Below are 9363 nucleotides of genomic sequence, written 5' to 3'. Positions count from 1 at the left end.
GGGGACCTGTTTAACATAATACTGTGACAATCTCTATTATTCAGCTGGAAGGACGTATGAGTGCACTGTGCTCTCGTCAGGATCTGATTGGGAGGCTGGGGCACCACTATCTCCTTAACTGCCCCAACAGGGCAACATTCCCCAAGAGAGCAACATTCCCCAAGAGAGCAACATTCCCCAAGAGAGCAGCGGCTTGCCAGAGCCTGGATCACCCGAGACCTCGTCTTAGCTTGCGGATATTTGCCAGTTATCACACGTTGTTCACTGTCTTCTTCTTCTATATTCTGGGCTCTCTAGTTGGTGTCAATCCATGTCTCATCACGTGGCTCATTTTAATGGCAAGCTTTTTACATGCACTGTTCGTGACTGTCTGCATTGGAAAGTGAAAGAAAAACATCATGCTCGTGTGTTGTGCAAATATTCTCCAACTCAAGCAATATATACATGTGTGTGCTCTTGTTACAGACTTTGAATAAAGGCATATCAACTTAAGACTCTTATTACCTGTCACTCCGTTTGGACAGAAATAGGAGACAAGGAAAGTAGGTACTTGATCTGAGGGGGAACCTATCAGAACGGTTCTAGTGCTACTGGGGAAGGAAAACATTGAGGGACCAGTGGGTGTACAACTTCAACATTTAGCTACAGCTTTGAAAGGGTAAAATAAAGGCAGAGTGGCTCAACAATCTTTAGGCTAACAAAGTGAATCAGTCTCAAAATAGGCTTCGTCTAATTTATTTTGCTATATTTAGTGCGTGATAGCTGGAGCTTAGTTAGATCGTCAACATCAACGTAGCTTTACTTATCAGTTACTATTAGCTAGATGCTTAAACGTCGTTAACTTAGCCCGATATCCTTGACTTGTCTGGAGAACACAGATAAGCATTATCTGTTGGAGAACCGACCCGTGGAATGAATAGAGCTGGACTCTATTGTGTGTCCAGCGTGCTAGCAGCAGAGGGGCTGAACAGGGCGGGCTCTAGGACCATGCCTTTCCTCCATGGCTTCCGCAGGATCGTTTATGAGTACCAGCCACTGGTGGATGCTGTGCTGGGTGTTGTGGGTCTGGAAGATGGAGATGAGAGGTAAATGTGTGTGTGGTGGGTCTGGAAGAAGGAGATGAGAGGTAAATGTGTGTGTTGTGGGTCTGGAAGAAGGAGATGAGAGGTAAATGTGTGTGTTGTGGGTCTGGAAGAAGGAGATGAGAGGTAAATGTGTGTGTTGTGGGTCTGGAAGAAGGAGATGAGAGGTAAATGTGTGTGTTGTGGGTCTGGAAGAAGGAGATGAGAGGTAAATGTGTGTGTTGTGGGTCTGGAAGAAGGAGATGAGAGGTAAATGTGTGTGTTGTGGGTCTGGAAGAAGGAGATGAGAGGTAAATGTGTGTGTTGTGGGTCTGGAAGAAGGAGATGAGAGGTAAATGTGTGTGTTGTGGGTCTGGAAGAAGGAGATGAGAGGTAAATGTGTGTGTTGTGGGTCTGGAAGAAGGAGATGAGAGGTAAATGTGTGTGTTGTGGGTCTGGAAGAAGGAGATGAGAGGTAAATGTGTGTGTTGGGGGTCTGGCAGAAGGAGATGAGAGGTACATGTGTGTGTTGTGGGTCTGGAAGAAGGAGATGAGAGGTAAATGTGTGTGTTGTGGGTCTGGAAGAAGGAGATGAGAGGTAAATGTGTGTGTTGTGGGTCTGGAAGAAGGAGATGAGAGGTAAATGTGTGTGTTGTGGGTCTGGAAGAAGGAGATGAGAGGTAAATGTGTGTGTTGTGGGTCTGGAAGAAGGAGATGAGAGGTAAATGTGTGTCCAGTAACAACTTTGTGACTTGGATTATTGTGGGCAGATGTGTGTGGTTTCAAAAAATTGTCATTGTTTCTCTCTAATAACTTCCTGTGTTGTGCTGTTGTTGACAGGAGCAGTAGCCCAGCGGACGAGGACAGTGTGTGTGCCTCTCTAGTGGAGCTGCTGGAGAAGTGGTCCCAGTCGCCTGTGTTTGCGGAGGGCATCAGCTATGCTCTGTTAAAGGTGTCAGAGATGGGGCGGGTGAAGGATGCAGAAGTCTTGTTGCGCTACGGAGCCGATCTCAACTTTGAAGGTAAGAAGATCGGAGTGGTCTGACTAATATTCATCAGTAAACATGCAGTATCGGACTGTTCCTATCCAAAAAGTGCTTAGTCACATGTAATATGCATGTGTTTATTCAAAGTCAATGCTTGGTCCACAGACCCGGTGTCATACTACAACCCACTTCACATGGCAGTACTGAGGAACAGACCCAGCGTGGTGAGAATGCTGATTGGACAGGGCGCTGACATTGAGAAGAGAGATCGGGTGAGTGTAGCGTTCAGCTTGCAGACGCTAAGCTATGTCCATTGAGTGAAACAGTTTCCCTGCTTGTTATGTGAAATGTAACTTTTAAATGTCATCCCAGAGTTGTCTCATACATAAGCTGTGTTCGGAATCGCTCCCTCGTTCCCTCACTCCCTATTCCCTAGATAGGGTTCACCATGTAGTGAACTACCTAGGGAACGGAGAACATGTAGGGTACATGCACTGTTCCCTGCAAATCAAGGTGAATTGTGGGTAATAAATAGTGGACTATATAGGGAACGAAAATCCCGCGGACACTACAAACAAAATGGCTGACGCCCTATATAGTGCACGATATAGCGAATAGGGAGCGATTCCGAACACAGCTTTAGTGTGTATTATTTTGATTGTGATTCTGTGGTGCAGATCCATGAGAGTAGCCCCCTGGACCTGGCGAGTGAGGAGTTTGAGAGACTTCCCTGCCTGCGCGCGCTGCTGGATCTGGGCGCTGACGTGCACGCCAGGGATAGAAACGGTGAGTCCAGATCATTTACGAGCAACCTTGAGAAGAGGCATTCTCGCACGGCTCTCTGAAATACTCGATTCTGGTTGGACGATGGTCCAGAACGTCAGTTATTTCGTCGGCTTCGCCTCAAGGTTCAGAAAGCACTGTCTGGTTCTCGTTTTTCGATAATAATTCGGTTGGCCATACGTTATCCCTTACATATTTTGTAAACTGAGGTGGGGTTTTTTGTCCCCAAAGGGAAAACACCTTTGCTCCATGCCCTGGCAAGCAGTGATGGACTCACGGTGCGCAACGCCGATAATATCCAGCTCCTGCTCCAGAGAGGTAGGCCTGCAAGACAACCCTCTTCCTCTCCGTATACAAACTGTAACAGGCATTCTTAAATCACCTGAACAACCGTGCATTTCAGTGACTTCTATATCTAACACAGAGCCAGATAGATAATTCCAATTACAAGTGGACATTTCAGTTGAGTGGCTGAGATCACCAAGCTCATCTCTCTGTTTCTTTCCCAAGGTGCAGACGTCCGCGCGGCCACGCTGGACAGAGAGACAGCCGTGTCCTCGCTGGTCTTCCTAGTAGAGGAGGCCCTGGAGTCCAGCGTGGAGGAGGCGGCCGAGATCGGACGCTTCTGTCTGAGGGTGGCCAGGCTGCTGCTGGTCCACGGCGCCGACCCCAGCTGCTGCCTGGGCTCAGGTGACGGGGACGAGGAGGAGTACGGGGAGGCCTCCCTGACCCAGACCAGCCTGGAGCACTTCGACCTGCTCTTCCCCCTGGCGGTGCTGCTGCTCCAGAGCGGCGCCTCCTTCCACTGCCCCCGCCACGGCGCCCCCTGCTGGACGGGCTACGGACTGCTGTTCCAGAGGCTCCAGACGGCACTGCGGGAGTGCGCCGACGCGCGGCAGGCGTCCGAGCTCCTGGAGAAGGCCGAGATTCTGCTGGACATGGCCCAGGTGTCCTCGCCAAGCCTGGCCCCGCCTCCCGGCATGAAGCTGCCCGAGCCGGGCCGGGACGCCCACGCCCACGCGCTGCTGGACCTCCACAGGCGGGCGGTGGCGCAGGAGGCCAGCCCCCTGCCCCTGCAGTCCCTCTGCAGGGCCTTCATCAGGGGCCACCTCCAGCCCTGGCCCCTGGACGAGCGGGTGAGGGCCCTGCCCCTCCCCGACAGACTGAAGGACTTCCTGCTCCCGGAGAACAAGCCTGGGTGGGACTGCTTCAGCCCCCAGAGAACCCTACACTGAGGACGCACTCTTCACCAGCCGCCATGTTTAGATTATAGTATCTGAGCATGAGATTACAGTGAAGGGTCCTGTTGTACATTGTAATGATATAGCACATATATTAATTAAAACACCAATCTGTTATGCCTCTCATTTACCATTGGAGCCTTTGATTTTCAGTTTTAGGCGCAAAAGTTCACACAAATAAGGTCGTTGGACCAAAATGTTTGGGGGTCCTCCCCCAGGAAATTCTGGGCACCAATTTCCTGTATTCTGGTGAATTTTCTATGCACTAATGTGTGGTAGATTAGCTTCTCTGCCTAACTATATTAGCCTACATTATCCGATTTCATTGTGCTTATTTTAAAATAATAAAATGTCTAGAACATTTGTGAGGGCACATTAAGATTAAGGCACTGTGACTATAAGGTACGTTGTCAGGCCAAACATGTACTGTAGGCCACACAGTAGTAGATAGTAGTAGTTCACCGCTACCGCGAACACCGCACGTGAGTGTGTGTGGCGAATCGTCTGAATGGAAAAAGGTCACATCAGAACAATTGTGTGCACGCGCACAAATGCTCCTGTTGAATATGGTTGAGTTTCAGAGAAATGCCTTTTAATATGATCCTGTTAGCTATTTCCTAATTATGATGATTGACCTCTGAGTATGGCTGTCGGCTTGAGTTTTCGGTAAGAAACGGTGTCCCTCTTCCATAGACTTATGAGATAAAGACATTCCATGGCTGGTACACTCTGGGCCAATCACACTCTGGGCCAAACACCATTGTTGTGGTTAGAGATAAAGGCCTGGGCGCCGAGGCGGCGTAGGTTAATGTGACAAAACAAGGCCACAGAAGAGACCAGAGATACAGTCTTATCGGAGAAGAGACGAGGGAGGGGGGACACTCAGACCACATAAGAACAGAGAGACAGTCTTATCGGAGAAGAGACGAGGGAGGGGGGACACTCAAACCACATAAGAACGTTGCAACGAGACCAATACTTTGATTTGGGTCCAGACAGCATACAGAGAGGTCAACTGTACATAAGCCATGCCATCGTCTTTTGTATGTCAAACCTTCTGTAATAAACCGCTTTTGCTGCGGCTCAAATCCCGTGTTGGAGAGATTCATTCGGAATACACCTGAAAAGGAGACACTGGACTGTAGTATTGTGTGAGATTGGGGGCCGTCTTTTATTGAAATCAAAACACAACGCAACTGAAATAAGGACAATAATAAAAGACAACGAAAGTCATCACTCCCAATTATATTTTGAGATCACGCAGATTAAAATTTTACAACATAAATCTCTGGAAAACTAAAGTTTGTACATACAACGCAAAATGTGTAGAGGTTGGCAGGTCTTAGTGTTTTTTTGTGTGTTTTTTAGCTAGAGGAGAACACTTCGTACTTCACTGCATGAGGAACCCAGCAGTGGCCTGTGTCTTTCTCCTACGCACCTGGCAATTTAGTGTGCAAAAGGTTTTTCCTGGTTTGATCTTTACTTTGCCAAAATGATGATCAAACGTTACTTTGATTAAGGTCATGTCCCAAGATGAACTGCCTTACATTCACTTATTTTCTGTGAGACTACAGAAATGTCATTTGAATAGGGCTTCGGAAAATGTAGTCCCAGACACGACCATCTTGTTTCTACACAGGTGTATCTATTTGTCTGATTGGCTCTATCAGGCGAATAGATACACCTGTGTAGAAACAAGATGGTCGTGTCTGGGACTACATTTTCCCAAACCCTATAAAAGAAGTCAACTGTGATTGCAATCCACCTCTTTTTAGGGAATCTGAAGTAGTTACCTCCGCCCCAGCAGCAGCGCAGGGTGAGAGGTCATGTTTTCAGTGGCGTGTGTCATGGCTGCTGGCCTACCTGTGTGGGTGTGCCTGTTTGTATGTCATTTTAGATCAGTCCGGACCTGACGCCAAATCAAGATCTGATGATGCACACCTGCCCGGACCGGTGGCTCCTGTTTAACCCCTGCCTCCCCGTTCTGCCCGAGCTCTCTCCCCGCACGCATGTCGTTCTGTTGTGGCAGTTTGGCATTTTTGTGGCTGTTTCTTTAGCACCAGACAACACCCTGCGCTCAACATAACTTTCACACATCCACATAGTGATGAAACGGTTACCGGTTTCCCGGTAAAAATTCCTGGCGATTAGTATTACCATTTCCAAATAAATGATCATTAAAACCGTGTTGGATTACCGTGCTTTGAATAACCAGGGTAAATAGGCTACCGTAGACATACAGTCCGACGTCATTCCCGGTTTCCACTTCAGAGGAAATGATACGCTTACGCACCCACATCCAAAACTCCATATTAAATAGCAAAGGACATGATGCCCAAAAGTTGTTGAAATGATTCCAGACGGTCTATCAGTACTTATTGAGCATTTTCAATAGACTGTTTGGGTCAGGGGCTAAGGCTGTGCTGGGTGGGGGGGGGGGGGGTGTTTGGGTCAGGGGCTAAGGCTGTGCTGGGTGGGGGGGTGGGGGGGTGTTTGGGTCAGGGGCTAAGGCTGTGCTGGGTGGGGGGGTGGGGGGGTGTTTGGGTCAGGGGCTGTGCTGGGGAGAGGCCCCCCCTGGCTCTGAGCTCTCCACACAGGACACAGTCTCTGAGGAGAGCAGTCAGACCGTTTTACTTATATAGTATACTGTTATAGTATACTGTACTTATATAGTATACTGTATATTCATACAAGCAAATATAGCATACAGTGCTTTGCAGAATGAGAAAAGATAAAACAGTTTATTCGGAAATGGTACAAAAAACAAGAAAACAAAGCAGGACATACTATATGAAAAAAAGAGAATAGAAAATAATTTAAAAGAAACAGTAAAGTTGTTTTAATTATAACAACGCTACATGATAAAAGCGAGATTAAATTGTTATGCTATAAAATGTCAGTCTCTTGGTCCTGGCTTTAGGAACCATTCAGTGCCAGAGGACCTCAGGGACCTACTTGGTGTATTATCTTAAAAGAATGCCTGACATGTATTCAGGTGCATGACTATGGAATGATTTATAAACTAAAAATAATCTTAAAATCTATTCTAAAACTGATGGGTAACCAGTGTAGTGATTGTAAGCCTGGTGTGATGTGTGCCCTCCTTCTGGTCTTAGTGAGGATTCATTCTGTAGCATTTGGTATCAGTTGACTAATAGCTTTCGTTGGTAGACCAGATAGGAAAGCGTTACAGAAATCCAACCTGCTGTGATAAAAGCATGCATTCGTCTTTCAGTGTCGGCCTGGGAGAGAAAAGGTTTCACTTTAGCAATGTTTCTCAAGTGATAAAAAAAAAGATGTCCTTGTCACATTCTTAATACAGCATGGGCCTCAAAGTTAAGATCAGAATCAAACATAACACCTAGGTTTCTGACCTGGCATTCGGTGTTGTGTCAGTGTTTTTAAGTGCCCATATAGTCTCTCAATTTCACCCTTTTCACCAATGATCAACAGGTTTGCTTTGTCCCCCAGGAGGAGAGAGGGTGTGATGGAGGACAAACCCAAACAGAGTTGAAATGGCTGAACGTAGAGGATAGAAGAGAGAGGGTGGAATGATATGGGGAACCAAATAGGAGACACATGGGCCGGCATTTATTAAGGGTCTTTAATGGCTGGCTGCAGGTTTATCTCACTTTATTTAATCATATCACTCACAGAGAGAATCACCCCCATGGCGGACTAATCTAATGGTGCCAACCACAGGTGTGCACAGAACGTAGGAGAGGGCTGAGCTTAACTCCAGCGTTATTGGAAAACTGTGACTGAAGCTCAGCACTGAAATTAGTTATTGATCCATTGTGTATTCCACGCGTATAGGGCCTAGCCAGCTCTCATCTGGTCTCCAAGGGGTTCTTCTCTCTCTCTCTCTCTCTCTCTCTCCCCCCCCTCTCTCTCCCTCTCTCTCTCTCTCTCTCCCTCTCTCTCCCTCTCTCTCCCTCTCCCCCCTCTCTCTCTCTCCCTCTCTCTCCCTCTCCCCCCCCCCCTCTCTCTCTCTCTCTCTCTCTCTCCCTCTCCCTCTCTCCCTCTCTCTCCCTCTCTCTTTCCCTCTTTCTCTCTCCCTCTCCCTCTCTCTCCCTCTCTCCCTCTTTGTGTTTTCTTTATATCACAGTGTTTTTCAATTGCCTCCATTGAGCTGTTTCCAAATGTTCAGGAGGGGTATTCCCTTCAGCTCAGTCTTGTATGAAGCCCAAATGTTCAATCTTGACAGATAAAACTCCTACAGTAGCCTGCTGTGTGCATGGTTGATGGACTCCTGGAGATAGTTAATGGATCTCTCCAATTTATGATCAACACTATTCAGCCTATTGTAGGCTATTATTTACCCACACAGAGGAAGTAAAGGCAGTTATAGATATGCTTTTGTCCCCCATATTATAAATAATAAAAACCTGTGAATGTCGTGAGACACTAGTCGGCATTATTACTTTTCCACTAAGTTCCATTATTACTTTTCCACTTACTTCCTACATCGATCTTTGTTGTTGTCGATGTGACTGTGTCTCCATGAAAACAGAGATTTGCGTTCAGACCTCGGTGCTCTTCAGGAACCGGGGAGGAACCGGGGAGGAACCGGGGGGGAACCGGGGAGGAACCGGGGAGGAACCGAGGAGGAACCGGGGAGGAACCGGGGAGGAACCGGGGAGGAAGACTGAGCTGAGCGGTCTTATCAAACCTGAAGCACGTCAAGTGAAGGAGACAGTAACGGGGCCCCGGGGGCCAGGTTTCCCAGAAGCTTCTTTCGTTAAGAGGCTCTTGGGGCATTCATTTAGAGCGTTCTGATTGGTCAACTGGTCTGGGCAAGCTCTCTGATTGGTCAACTGAATGGGCTAAAGAGCCTCTTAACGAAAGAAGCTTCTGGGACACCTGGCCCCGCAGTGAGAGACAGCTGGCATGTCCACAGCTTGTCCTCCGTCCTCCTGTGAGAAGGGGATAACAGGGGATAACGATAACTATTGTCGAGTTTCGGCAGACATGTATCCTCCTCCACGTTTTCCCGTTTCTCGCTTGTTGTGTCTTGCCAAATATAAACAGTGCCCTATATCTGGCTTTGGCTGTGATATAAATGGGCACACATTAGCGGTAACTATTACATTTCATCGAACGTATTTTGGTAATCTTAAATAAAATCCACAAGACGAAAATGTATATTTTCTCCTTCTATTATCGTAATCGTAAAAACTATTTTGCCTCTGGGATCTTCAGTAGTGTGATGTTGAATGAGCGCCATCGTGTGGCTGAAGATGGTTCTGCAGGAGGGGGCGGAGACGTGGGAAGAGCAGAACACTGTTTGTG

The 9363-nt window shown here is 47.5% G+C and overlaps 1 protein-coding gene across 1 annotated transcript; it reads left to right on the top strand.

Annotated features, from left to right (window-relative positions):
- Positions 1–674: 674 nt before the first annotated feature.
- On the top strand, positions 675–4357 carry asb6 (ankyrin repeat and SOCS box containing 6). Its single transcript, XM_084439787.1, has 6 exons — positions 675–1085; positions 1902–2083; positions 2213–2319; positions 2725–2833; positions 3062–3148; positions 3341–4357. The coding sequence occupies exons 1-6, from the start codon at positions 913–915 to the stop codon at positions 4063–4065; spliced, it is 1383 nt and encodes a 460-aa protein (XP_084295913.1). The 5' UTR covers positions 675–912; the 3' UTR covers positions 4066–4357.
- Positions 4358–9363: the final 5006 nt, after the last annotated feature.

The sequence above is a fragment of the Borostomias antarcticus genome, assembly GCF_949987555.1.
Source record: "Borostomias antarcticus genome assembly, chromosome: 6".
Taxonomy (NCBI): Eukaryota; Metazoa; Chordata; class Actinopteri; order Stomiiformes; family Stomiidae; genus Borostomias; species Borostomias antarcticus.
Note: the sequence above shows the minus strand (reverse complement) of the source record. Positions and strands in the feature narration are given on the sequence as shown.

Bases quoted from the DNA above. Each gene is read 5' to 3' on its own strand.
- asb6 (XM_084439787.1), top strand. From the start codon at position 913: ATGAATAGAGCTGGACTCTATTGTGTGTCCAGCGTGCTAGCAGCAGAG. The intron at 1,086-1,901 runs GTAAATGTGTGT...TGTTGTTGACAG, and splicing joins CTGGAAGATGGAGATGAGAG to GAGCAGTAGCCCAGCGGACG. The intron at 2,834-3,061 runs GTGAGTCCAGAT...TTGTCCCCAAAG, and splicing joins GCACGCCAGGGATAGAAACG to GGAAAACACCTTTGCTCCAT.